Genomic DNA, 13,991 nt, shown 5'->3' with positions numbered 1-13,991 from the left:
TGGGTCGTTCCAGACATTGTTCAGAAGAACTGCGTACCTTGATTAAAAAGTTGATTGGAGAGGGGAAAACATATAAAGAAGTGCAGAAAATGATAGGCTGCTCAGCTAAAAAGATCGCAAATGCTTTAAAATGGCAACCAAAACCTGAAAGACGTGCAAGAAAGCGAGAAACTACCATTCGAATGGATAGAATAGCCAAAATGGCAAGGACGCCTATGTGAAGCCAAGCTATCTGCAAGAAGACCCCGCAAAGTCCCACTGTTGAAAAAAAGATGTGCTGAGGAGGTTACAATTTGCCAAAGAGCACATTGACTGGCCTAAAGAGAAATGGCGCAACATTTTGTGGACTGATGAAAGTAAGATTCTTTTTGGGTCTAGTGGCCAGAGACCGTTTGTCAGACGATCCCCAAACACTGAATTCAAGCCACAGTACACTGTGAAGACAGTGAAGCATGGTTGCGCAAGCATTATGATATGGGGATGTTTCTCATACTACGGTGTTGGGCCTATTTTATCCCATACCAGGGATCATGGATAAGTTTGAATACATCAGAATACTTGGAAGAGGTCATGCTGCCTTATGCTGAAGAGGAAATGCCCTTGAAATGGGTGTTCCAACAAGACAATGACCCCAAACACACCAGTAAACGTGCAACATCTTGGTTCCAGACCAACAAGATTGGCGTTTATGGAGTGGCCAGCCCAATCCCCGGATCTTAATCCAATAGAAAACTTGTGGGGTGACATGAAAAATGCAGTTTTTGAGGCAAAACCAAGAAATCGAGAAGAACTGTGGAATGTAGTCCAATCATCCTGGGCTGGAATACCTGTTCACAGGTGCCAGAAGTTGGTTGACTCCATGCAACACAGATGTACAGCAGTTCTCAGAAACAGTGCTTATACAACTAAATATTAAGTGATTCAAAGGAAAGCAAAATCTTCAAACATTTTCAGTTTATATAGTGAATGTTTGAGTTTGTAAAGAAGAATACAAACACTGCTATTTTTTTTTGAACACTCTAATCACTTTTGTTCAATTTTTTTTTTTTTAGAGGAACACAAATTTTATATATTTGTCGTCATGTTTTGATTTGGAATAGAATGTGTAGTGTTCCCAATGCATTTGTGTGTATGGAAATAAAAGCTAATAGAAGGATTTTGAGCTTTATTCACTTTTTTGAACACAACTGTATATACCAGGATCCTTTTTTGAGATAATACAGAAGATGATACGTAGGTTTATCGGGGCAAATAAAAAACCAAGAATTCGGTATGAGACACTGTGTAAGGCAAAAGGTAATGGGGATTTGGCGCTGCCAAATATTAAAAGTTCTAAGCACATAAACAACAAGTCAAAGTTTCACCTTTTTATGTTGGAGAGGTTGTGGCGGAAAGGGCACAATGGCACATATATGGTGGGAATGCCCAAAGATACAAGAATATTGGAAGGAAGTATTTAAATATATTCAGGAAATAAGTGGGATTACTATACAGAGAGATCCATGGATTTGTTTATTTTATAAATTTGATTGGGAGGCAGGGATTGGTTGCCTAGGTAGAGTAAGATGGGTGGGCCATCCCTTACATTCCTGTATCTAGGTGGGAGGAGAAAAGGGAGAGAGGGCAGTCGGCTCTCATTTGGAGCGATCCTGTCAATGCCCTACCTCTATTCCGTATTTCTGTAATATTAAAAATGGAAAGATAGGACTGAGCGACAGAGAAAGTTTGTATTTTCAGTCTGGGGATTAATCAATTTAGGGCTCACCGGGAGAGTGAGTCGATCAGGATTATCATGATTGCTGGCATATGGAATCGGGGAGTAGCATCCAGTATTCGTCAGAGAGCGTCGTTTGTTTGAAAATGGAGCCAGCAGGCTCAATTTGTAATGAACTTGGCGGGGAATTCCTTAGCAATATGTATTCCTCAATCTCCGCAACTCATTCTGCAAGGGATGGGACATGGGAGGAACCCCAGTGTACCGGTATGCATGCCTTGGCCACGTTGATCAAGTGCATCACAAGTGACTTGTTTTAAGCCTTCAGAGGGAGTACAGAGTGGTCTAGTAAGTATTGTGCTGGAGATTAGGCTAAGGCTTCAGTTACTTGAAGAAAAATAGGATGGAGATCAGACCAGAAAGGTTGGATCATTGGGCAATCCCACAACACATGTAGGAGTGTGCCAACCACTTGGTCGGGTCAAATTTCTACAGCAGAGCCAGGGTCCTGTGCCACCTGGACAAGAGTTTATATCTCCTGAATTGACAATCACCGAACCTTTATGGGCAACATGCTTTCCCCGTATCTGTCGGTATGTTTGCTCCCAGGAGTTTGTGGACTGTTGATATGTGTTGCTGGGGGTTGGCTTTCAAACAGATGTTTTCAAATGTTGAGAGTGGCCTGGATATCTTTGCCGTGGAGTTTGGAGTTTTAGGAAAGTGACGAAGTGGGAGATATTTTGAGCCATGGAAGGGCTTTCAGCCGAGAAGGAAGCCTCCTAGATGTACCCAATCTTCTACCCTGCAGTGTACGCATCAGTCCACAATTCTGGATAAATGGCACATCCAATAGTAGTAATTGAGGTCTGGGAGACCTATTCCCCCTTTCAGTTTTGGCAGGATTAGTTGGCCATAGCTAATCGTGGACGTTTGCGGTGCCATAAATTGCGTACAGATTTTTTGGTATGAACGTGTGAATAGTGGAGGTATTGCACTCAGCACTTCTTGAAGGACATATAACCAGCATGGAAGTATCATTTTAAGAATTGCCACTCTGCCAAACAATGAGAATATGGGTTTATCCCACCAACGGAGATCTTCTGTTATGGCCATTAAGATTGAAATATAGTTTCTGGAATATAGCTTAGATAAGCGGGTGGGCAGTTGACTTTTCTCAAATTTGGCCTTAAGTACTCTTAAGAGACAGGTATCCGCCTCGTCTATTGTTCCAAAAACCTCTGGCTTCTTTTCCAGGTGTTCCATTCAAAGTGTTTCTCTGATTAAACCACTGCTACATCACCTTCTGCTTCCTTAGGATCTTAAATTTTGGTTCTTTGCCCTGCAAAAACCACCTTTTGAACCCATCAGGGAACTCTGGACAATCTTTCCTTCAACATGGCTTTCTTGGTGGCTCTCAGGTCTGTCAGATGTATCTGTAAAAAATATATTAGGAATGGTTCCTTACAAGAGAGCCACTAGTTCACAAAGACCAAGTAGTTTTGTGCCCAAAGCCTAACTTTTTGCCTAAATTGGATATCCAACTTTCACCTTTAAAGGCCTAGTCCTTCGCTTTTTGTGCACTGCTCCCAAGCACCTTTTTAAAGAGACTGCTCTTCACTGTCTGGACAATGTCACAACTATTAGAATTTATACAAAAGCCACATCTCTGTCTTGTTAGGGCTTCACAAATGAAATCCTGTCTCAAAATCCACTATATTGCCAGGTGGATAGGAAACCTCATCTCAAGAGCATATACTCAAAAAAAAAAATAAGGCACTTTCAGTACTCGTGCATGTTCACCCCACCAGATCTGTGGACATTTCGTGATCCAAGATCAAGCCTCTGTTAACCAGCTTTGCTGGTCGTCAGCTCATGCCTTCTTCAAGTTCTACCAGGTGTTCAAGCTTCTGCGGATGCAGATTGTGGATGCAAACGTTCTTCTAGTAGCACTCTGAGTTGATATGTTGACCCATGTTATTGCTGAGTTACTATACTGTATACAGAGGACCCTTGATGTGGGACTGTGGCTTATGCATATATTTGTGAATGTGTGCAAACAAAACCCTCTGTTTTTAACGCAAACTGTTAGGGCTAAATCGGTTGTTTCATAGGCTGGCTTGTAAGTGCTGCTGGGAAATCCTTTGTTTGCGATGTACATTGCCCATCCATGTGCACCTTACTGATAATGCGGGTTGTGGGTTGGCACAGTTGCCATTTTTTTTTTTTTTTGTGTATTTGACCAGGTTCCTGAAAATGATATATTGGTCAAAACCTGATTCATATAGTATACGCTTCTATGCATTTAGAAAATCAACCTGCTCAAGACAATTTGATGAAGCTTTTTTTCCCAAGATAGGGAAATTCCTTGAAAAATTATCCCTGTGCTTTATTTCGGATTTATTGCTGTGTTAAGTCAAGTAAAGTAGTAGTATAGCCAAAGCTCTTTTAGCTGTACTTCTCCTCTGGATTACTAGAGTACAGTTTGTTCTGCACTGCTGTGACCTGTTTTCAGCCGACAGCGGGTTAAAGTCTGCTGACGTCGGCCAGGCTGGGGAAAGCACCTGACCATATAGTCAGGATCCACCCAGGAGCCTGGACCACCACCTGGCTCAGCCTCTCAGCGAGCCTTTGAGAGCCTGAGCCAATCCCTCCACAGCCCAGCGCTCTAGTGAGCGCTGGAGGGGCAGAGCTGAAAACTGGAGACTGACAGCACAATGGCCCCATATCAAGCAGCTTGCTATGGTGTGCTTGGAGAAGAGGAGGAGCCAAGATGGTTGGCGGGGAACCCAGAAGGGGACGCTCTGTGCAAAACCATTGCACAGAGCAAGTAAGTATAACATGTTAAAAAAAAAAAAATTGATCTTTTTTAAAATCACTTTTAACAATACCTTTTATTCATGTGCCCTTTGAGGAAAGTCTTCTCTTTGATCATATTCTCAATGGTGGCATCTCCATACCTCCTATTTCTCACTTTAGGCACTTGCCTCAATACCACAGTCTTCAGTTTGTATGTATAGATGTAATATCTCCTAGCGATCACACTCTTTTCAATGTGAACCACAGATCAGATAAACGTAGTCCTTCTATTGCCAGCAGGTTGTGTACTCATTCTATTGTGTCTTTTGAAACTTTTTCAGTTTTAAATGCTTAGAATTCAGCATGTAGATTTTCCTTTTAGATTCTGTAACTAGTTATCTAGTTTTTCTTTTTCTTATTTTTCTAGTTTTCCTATACCCCCAGTGTACAAAATCCTGAATTATTTTGACTCCCCACACTCTAGGACATATGTCCTGTGTTGCCTAGAGTTTTATCTTTTGGGTGTATCAATGATTTTTTTTTTTCTCATTTCTGGTCTTTTTTTTTTTTTTTTTTTAACCCCATTGGAGTTTATTAATGTAAGGATCATTGCACCCCTTGCAGGTGATTTACTAAAACAGGAGAGAGCAAAATTGTCATAGTATATTTCTAACTTTTTTTTTTTTTTCTCCTCCCTACTCTTGGGTCAGGTTCTATGGAACAGACCGTTCCCCGAATTATAAGAAAATCTTTGTATGTGTCAGACTTTTAAAAGGCCTTGCGCTCTACTTCAGTAGAGTGTGCTATACCTTTATTTTCTGGAGGAAATGGAAAATTCAGTCGGTCAGTGAGTGATTGCCTTCTTATGATGGACACTGTTTGGCTGTCTCATAGTGTTTACACTATTTCCATGCAAGACTCTTGTTTCTGTATCCCTGCAATGATTGTTTTTTTTTTCCCCTTTAAGATTTTTATTTACAAATGCAACTTTTCCTTCCTCACAAGAAAATTTCTATTTTATTCTGTGTCAACTATTGGTTTGATTTGGAAGGTTCCCTTCTCATTCTTTGGTTCTGAGGACCCTGTACATCCTATTGCAATACAACATATCCTCAATTTTAAAGTATGTATGTGGATCTCTCCACTTCTTTCTTAAGGCCTGGTTCACACCTATGCGTGTAGCAATCTGCTGCAGGAAAAGAGTCCTTGACCTTTTCCGAAAATGCAGTGGCTGAAAACGCATAGATGTGAATGTGTCCCATAGGAAACTATGTTAAATGGTCTGTAGTGAGTTTCTGCAAAAAGCACAAAAAAATGCATAGATATGAACCAGGCCTTGAACCAGGAACTTGGTACTCCGATCTTTCTTGGTTTCACAGGTCTCCTTCCCTCTCTCCCTTTTAGATTACTGAGAAGATCTCCCTTTTCCTGAATTCGAGGGTTAAGTGTATTCTGCCTCAGCCCCCTGCTTCTCCCCTAGTTGGCTTTTGGTTGAGACTTAACTTGTTTGTCCAACATGTCTTTTTTCTGCAGTCAAGGATTAGGTAACCTAGTCTTTTGCCTTCACCTTATAAGCATTGTTCTGTTGACTACTCTTCTGTTGGTCCATATTTTCTCCCACCTATTGTTTTGACCTTGTGGAGGTTGCTTGGTTGACCTCGACATTCTTAATGTCTATCATTCCTTAGTACTCTTCCTTTAGTGGGGCTACCTACCCTGCTCTGGAACTCCAGATTCTTTCCTGATGCCTTCCTTGTTAGTAGCAATTTCCATAACCACCCCCCCCCCCCCAACACCCTTTTTATCTTTATTTTTTTTCCCCCACATCTAGTCTTGTTCAGATATTTATTCCTTCACAATTCTAGTAAGATGTACACATCTGTTGCATTTCTTGCTGACTTTTCGATCTCTGAGTGCCCAACCCTCAGTTGGACTGCTTTGGATGTCCCAAATGCCCTAGAATTGCTACGTTTCTGTGTCCCTTCAATGGATGATAATTTTTTTTTTTTTTCCCCTAACCCTCAGATTTTTCTTGAAGTCACTCTGGGGGGACAGGTTCTGTCCCTTGTTTACTGGCACTGTGTACTGTACTTGCAGAACAACTTTTGGTGCTTGCTCACAAAACTGAAGGCAGTGTTGGGGACTGGGGGGATAGCTACAAGGGGTCTAGCCTTCAATATTTTTTTTTTTTTTGCCACACCCTTCCTTCCTTCCTTCCTTCCTTACACCCCCAATGTAGGCCAAGTGTGTTAAGACTGGAAATACACAATGTTAGTTTTCATGTACCTCTGATGTTACACCCCTTTCCTAAATCTTATACACTTCTTTTCTCAGTATGAACTATGGGTATCAAAGGATTTTGGAGGAACATGGAAGCGAATACATGAATCTGTGTGCTCTGCTAAATGGTGAGAATTCTGCAATTTATTGATAAGCAGTGTGCAGTTTTAAATAAATGCCATGTTTCTTGTAACAACTATATACTTTTCTAGGGGGCCCAAAAACATGATCTTGTTCACTGTAACATCCGCAAATGAATCTTGTTGTAAGTATAGTGTATTCTGTCGATTTTTGCTGGTGGGAAAAACACAGCTAAAATGTCTATTTGTCTTAAAGCTGACTGGTCTGAGGCAGTTTGGTCCCTAACTATGAAGAGGACATCTGACTTTGGTCAAACATTCAACGTGCTGAAAGAGCATGTCCACTCGTTTGGATTATGGGGTCGTTTTCTGTTGGCATCTGTTATGGAAGAGGTAAGCGCAGAGCAGACCCATGTTTTCTATAAATCAGAACCCTGTTACACTGGCTTTCCAACAGCAGAATCACCAGAATTCAACTGCCACTTTCACTTAAGGAAGTCACCACCTGAAAACTAGGTTCTTGAATTCTAGTGAGGGAACAGTGCCGATAGCCTCTTCCTTGCTATATTGTGCAGCAAGGAAGTGGCTATAGGAGAAGGTTAGATGATTCCTAGCAATAAATTTGAGGGGGGGGGGAGGGTTGTTTCCAACATAGAATGCAAATAATAACACCAAGGTTTGGATATTACTCCTGCAGAACAGAATGAAGAGGAAGATCCACGTATCTCAGGACCTTGGCAATACATGGAACGTTGCTCAACTTCCATCTGTTACACATGAGCAGTTTTACTCCGTGTTGGCAGCCAATAATGACCTGATCTTTATTCACGTGGATGATGAAGGAGGTGTGTACATAGTACTATGATATACATTTAATAACCTGTATATAGAAAGTTTATGTATGTGCTCATGAAGTGATTTCCCCCCATGGTTAAGTGAGGGGAAATAAGTAAGTTTGCTGTTTAGGTCAGCAAAACTTTTATTTATAAATTTTTTTCTAAAGGCAAGTAATGCCCCTAATCTTCATCATCCCTCTCCTTCAGGTGGTTGTTGTCAGAGAAATTTTCCAACTCGTTTAACCAGTTGCTGCCCGGCCTATAGCCAGATGGCAGCCGGGCGAGCAGCTCGTCCCTCCGGGTGGATGCCATATGGCGTCCTTTCAGGGCCGCGATCTGTCACAGTCTGTGTACCTCGGATACGGCCGATGACACATCTGTGTTTCCAGTACCATGTGATTTGCTGTGACCAATCACAGCAGGTCACATGACAATTGTATACAATGGATGGCTTCCTTTCATGCCATCCAATTGTATACTAGTGTCTAGCTGTGAATGGTAACAGCGGTCACATGCACAAGCTGGGCCAATCACAGCCCATCTGTGTCATGTGATTAGCCGTGGCCAAATCACAGCTAAGCACAAAAAAAAACCCCTGAATGAATCGATGTCATTCAGGTAAAAGCTTGCTTATAGCAAAGTAATTCTTTGCTATAAGCAAATTGTGTAAAAAAACAAAAAAAAAAACAAAACTGAGTACTTCCCCAAAGTAGTACAATGTTACTATACTACTTTGGACAGTGAAATATGAAAAAAAAATCTTAAAGAGTAAAATTAAAACTAATAACATTTTAAAAAGTATGGTTTGTTGAGTGGATAATGCTTAATCTGTTAGACTTGTGAGTTTACATTGCCAACAACAGGAGGATGAAAGTATTTGCACAAAATAAAAACAACCTAAAGGGCCAGCAACACTTATTGACTAAACCCTACCTAGAAAGCTCAGTTTTATCCTTTTTTTTTTTAAGCTCTTTTTATTCATTACAAAGGAATGATGACCTCCAGATTGATATGGAAGGTAATTTACCAGGCTTATGCCCTAATGCGTAAGAAACCACGCTTTCCAGTCACTGCTTTCCCAATGGAGCAGTCAGTGCATTACAGGCCTGCTGGCACGACCCAATCTCTGAGGGCTTATGTTTGGTAAGGCTGGTTGGGCTGAAGCACTGGGCACTGCCTCAAAGTTGGTATTGGGTGCCATTTTGAAATTCCTGCTACTACCATCTTACAGTGGTAACAGTTACAGTTGAGGGTGCTGGGCACTGATGTCATCTGCTAGGTTGAGTGTTGGCATATTCTGTGCTCATTCTCCTGCCCTGCTTTCTAGAAGAAGTATTTTCCCACTGCTGCTTCTGCTCTTGTAACTCCTCATGGATTTCCCAGTCTTCAGCCTTGTTCCACTGCCTACAGGGATTTGGTCACCTCCAGCTACCTACGACCCTCTTTAACCACTAGCCTACAAGGCACTTGTACCCCCTTCCTGCCCAGGCCAATTTCCAGCTTTCAGTGCTGTCACATTTTGAATGACAATTACGCGGTCATGCGACGCTGTACCCATATGACATTTTTATAATTTTTTTGTGACACAGCTTTATTTTGCTGGTATTTAATCACCTCTGGGTTTTTTATTTCTTCTTAAACCAAAAACCACTGAAATGTTTTCTTATAAAATTTTGTAAATAAGTGAATTTTCTCCTTTACTGATGTGTGCTACTGAAGTTGTTGTGATTGGCACTGATAAGCTGCACTGATGGGTGGTACTGATGGGCACTGATGAGGCACTGATGGGCATTGACAGGCATCACTGATTGGCACTGAAAGGCAGCACTCATATATGGCACTGTTGGGTGGCACTGACTGGCACTGTTGGGTGGCACTGACTGGCACTGTTGGGTGGCACTGACTGGCACTGTTGGGTGGCACTGACTGGCAGCTCAGATGGGCACTGATAGGTGGCATTGATATGTACTGGTAGGCACTGAAATGTGGCATGGATGAGCACTGACAGGTGGTACTGCTGGGGTTACACAGATCATCAGGGCACATTGATCATCAGTGCCCTGATGATCAGTGTACATGTCCCCTCCGAGGAATGCTGATAACCGGCATTTCCCTGTTTACATGTGATCAGCTGTGATTGGACACAGCTGATCACATGACCGAGCTGACATCTTCGGCTCTTTCCGTTGATCGGTGATCTGCTGTGTCCGAGGGACACAGCGCACCGCCGATCTGTTTGCTCCCGGAGCCGAGCATGCGCGGTTAGAATGGGAGGACGTCATATGAGAGAACTGCCTTGCGCCCGTCATTGTACTATATGGCGGGCGGGAGGCAGTTAATATTAGCTGCTTGGAGGGCAGTCTTGCTGCAATGGGTGAATTCAGCACATACTCTTTGCATCTAGGGACAAATTCTGTATGTCCCTGAGAAAGAACTGACGCCTGTAGATCCTATAACTATAGCTTTGTCCTCCTCAGAGTATAGCTCTGCAATGTGAGGTTCATACTTCCCATGTGTTCATAACACCCCTAATATCCACTGTGGATTTTTTTATCAGTCTGTGCACAACTAATAAAACAATCTATTCAGAGGCAAAAAGCATGCTTTGGTACCATCCACATTGGCACTTAATTCTGACCCTACTGGTCTTCTGTTCGTAAGTGTGCATCATGTCCATATTGCTAGCTTTGATTCAGATTTGGTGCCCTTACAGTCTACTCCTGAAGAGCCTGTATGTCAGCAAGTTCTATATGATCCAGACTTACAAGTTTGTTTCTGAACTGTTTGATGCATTGCATTTTTACCATGCATTTGGAGGATTAGGCTGTTGTTCCAGACAAAGGGTCTTTTAGACTGGTTATGGCTGCAAAGACATTTCCTATGCAGTGTTTCAAATCTTCATTGAGGATTGGGAACAAACTATAGAATAACATCTCTCTCCTGACAATGTAATGGGACTTTTTATCTTGGAAAAAAGTTTAATAAGTGGTCTTTGCCCACTGTTGACACTCCAGGCATCCACACTAATCATACTACCAGACAGGTTGATGGTGTCTTGATGATTATCCATCGTTTTCAAAGAGGACCTTGACATCTAACAGGTAGTGGGCTGTCCATGGTGTGTCCATAGGTGGCTGGTAAGGCCTATACGGGCAGGAAATGTTCTGCCACATGTCGGGCAGACATATGTGGGCACCACTGTAACAGCATTTGCAGCTCTGGCTTTGCGGAGTGCTCGCTTCTTTCGCTATGGTTTGTTTGTTTTTTTTTCCTCATGTCTGGCAGCCTTGGTGGATCAACGTGCGCCATGTCGATCGATCTTGTGCTAGGGTTTCCCAGAAGGTGATGTCAATATCCAGGGACTTGAAGGAAGCTTTCAATGTGTCTTTGTATCGCTTCCTTTTGTCCCCTTCCTTTAGACAGCTCACCATAGAGGAGCTTTTTAGGGATGCAGTGATCTGGTATCCTTGCAACATGGCCTGCCCAGCGTGTCTGGGCTTTCATCAGCAGGGTATGAACTGATGGCAGGTCTGCTCTGGAGAGGACTGTGTCTGGCACCTTGTCCTGCCAACAGATCCTCAAAAGTCTGTGGAGGCAGGTCATGTGGAAGTGGTTCAATTGCCTAGTATGCTTCCTGTATAAAGTCGTAGTCTCACTGGCATACATCTGGATAGTTAGCACTACTGCTCGGTAGACTTTGAGCTTTGTAGCAAAGCTTATTCCACAGCGGTCCTACACGTTGTTCAGTAGTCTGCCAAATGCGGAGCCTGCCTTGGCGATTCTGCAGGTGACCTCGATGTCAATTGTCACTGCATGGGATAGGGTGCTACCAAGATATCTAAATTGGTCCACTGCTTGCTGCTTTTGTCCCTTCACTGTGATGGTAACCTCCTGGTGATGGGCTTTCGGAGCTGGCTGATGCAGCACTTTGGTCATCTTTGTGTTGATGAGGTGGCCGAAGTTGTCACATGCTGCTGCGGATTTGTCCACACTGGCTTGCATTTCCTGCTCTGATCCAGCATTCAGGGCACAGTCATCAGCAAAAAGGTCTCGTAGCACAGTCTCCTTTACCTTTGTGACAGCCTGGAGTCTTCTCAGGTTGAGCAGTTTCCCATCGGTCCTGTATCTCAGGCTAACTCCCAAGGAACTGTTCTGGAAGGCGTCTGACAGCATGGCTGGAAACATTATGCTGAACAGGGGCGGTGCCAGCACTCAACCTTGCTTGACGCCGTTTGTAATGGGAAAGGCCTCTGAAGCTCCTCCTTTATCCAAAACATGAGCCATCATGCTGTCGTGGAACTGATGTACCATTACGATGAATCTGTTAGGGCATCCAAACTGATGCACCACAGACCTTCGCGACTGACCGTGTCAAAAGCCTTGGTGAGATCCACAAAGGTGGTGTACGATTCACATTTATTTTTATTATTTTTTTATATATATGTTTTTAAATAAATTTTCTTTTTTAAAATACACTACAAAAGTCATATGTTCTTATTAGATAATACAAATGCACAATATCCCCCTTCCCAATACAAAAATCCCTGTCCAATTTTGTCTAATCATCCCTTTCCCCTCCTATTGGTCAAGTGTGTGTGTGTGTGTATATGTATGTGTGTGTGTGTGTGTGTGTGTATATATGTATATATATGTATATATATATATATATGTATATATATATATATATATGTATATATATATATATATATATATATATATATATATATATATATATAATTTCTATTTCATCTTTCCCCATCCCATTAACATATTCAATTCTGTCTGTCCAATCCTTCATTGTTGGAGGGTCCTGGGCCTGCCAAAATTTAGAGATTAAACCTTTTGCTGTGCTAATCAGATGGTATAATCTGTTTTTATATTGTTTTACTGACATCTCTGTTTTATAGAACAGACACACCCACGGATCCTTCTGGATGGATGTCCCACAAATCTCCTGTATATAATGTATTATCTCTTGCCAAAATACCTGAACTTTTGGGCACTCCCACCATATATGAGCCATTGTCCCTGTTACCCCACATCCTCTCCAACATAGAGGTGATACTCACTGTTTATGTGCCACACTCGGTGTACAGTACCATCTAGAAAAACCATTTAGAATTCATCTCAACTATATTTGTGTTCATCACCCCATGCATTAACTTAAACATTTTCCTCTTCTGTTGATCATTCATTTTTGTACCCCATTCTCTTTCCCATCTCTCCAAGAATGACGGGACCCCAGCTCCCACCAGTTCAGCCAGGATATTATAAATCCTGTTCACAACCGGTCTTAGAGCGCAACAGTTTTTCGAATGGGAGCATGTTCCCCACTGTCCTCAGTGGCTGAGGGAGCGATGAGACAAAATGTCCCAATTGGCAATATCTTCATCTAAAACAGAAAAGAAATCCCTTTAATTCTTGAAAAGTGCATAACTTCCCTTTGTTTACTGTATCTCCCAAATGTTCCCATGTCAGTGTGCTACTATTTTTGTTCAGTGCCCCAAACTCCTGTGGGATCCAAATGATCCTTTCCAACTGTGTTTTACTTAATATGCCTTCCATTTTAACCCAACTTTTTTTCTTGTGAATTGTGTCCAGTCCACCACCCGTGATAACACCGATAATACTTCCTCATATTTTGGCAAATTTAGTTCTTCCTTCTCTTTATGATAACATAAGGCTTCATATTTAATTCTTGTTAGCCCATATAAACTTCGATATCAATTTTTTTTATTATCCTGAAAAAGGATCCAGGTAAATTTTATAGGGAGCATCTGAAACTTATACAGGATTTTTGGGACTGTTACCATCTTCACCAGATTTATCCGCCCAATCCATGAGACCCACCCTCCTGAGAGTCTTCTCATCTCCTCTTTAATTTCATTTATTAGTGGGATATAATTAACCTGGTATAGGTCCTTTATTGCGGGGGGGTTAGTTTTATTCCCAAATAATTTAAATCTCTTTCCCTCCATGCAAATGGAAATTCTTCTTGCAAGTTCTTACTTTCTACCTTCAACACATTAATATTCAAAATTTCAGATTTTGTAGGGTTGATTTTTAAATTGGATAACTCTCCATACTGTTTCAACAGTTCCATTAAGTTAGGTAGCACAACTCTAGGGTTCATTATATAAAACGCCTCTCAATTCCTGTAATATCTATGTTCTATCTTACTGCTGCCAGAAGAGGTTCCAGGGATAATACAAACAATAACGGGGATAGTTGGCATCCCTGTCTAGTTCCATTATGCATTCCAAAAGTCCCAGACAGGGTCCCGTT

General features: G+C 41.9%; 1 protein-coding gene across 1 annotated transcript in view; it reads left to right on the top strand.

The window, feature by feature from the left end:
* SORT1 (sortilin 1) overlaps positions 1-13,991 on the top strand; it is a 168,181-nt gene that overhangs the window by 64,427 nt on the left and 89,763 nt on the right. Inside the window, exons 6-9 of the mRNA XM_089681181.1 lie at positions 6,845-6,918; positions 7,003-7,055; positions 7,127-7,263; positions 7,568-7,715. Of these exons, the coding sequence (XP_089537307.1) occupies positions 6,845-6,918; positions 7,003-7,055; positions 7,127-7,263; positions 7,568-7,715 (412 nt within the window). The remainder of the gene's footprint in view (positions 1-6,844; positions 6,919-7,002; positions 7,056-7,126; positions 7,264-7,567; positions 7,716-13,991) is intronic.

The sequence above is a fragment of the Staurois parvus genome, unplaced genomic scaffold (assembly GCF_062004578.1).
Source record: "Staurois parvus isolate SC_StPar_1 unplaced genomic scaffold, SC_StPar_1.0 ptg000261l, whole genome shotgun sequence".
NCBI lineage: Eukaryota > Metazoa > Chordata > Amphibia > Anura > Ranidae > Staurois > Staurois parvus.
The sequence above is the reverse complement of the archived record's forward strand: the minus strand, read 5'-3'. Positions and strand labels throughout refer to the sequence as shown.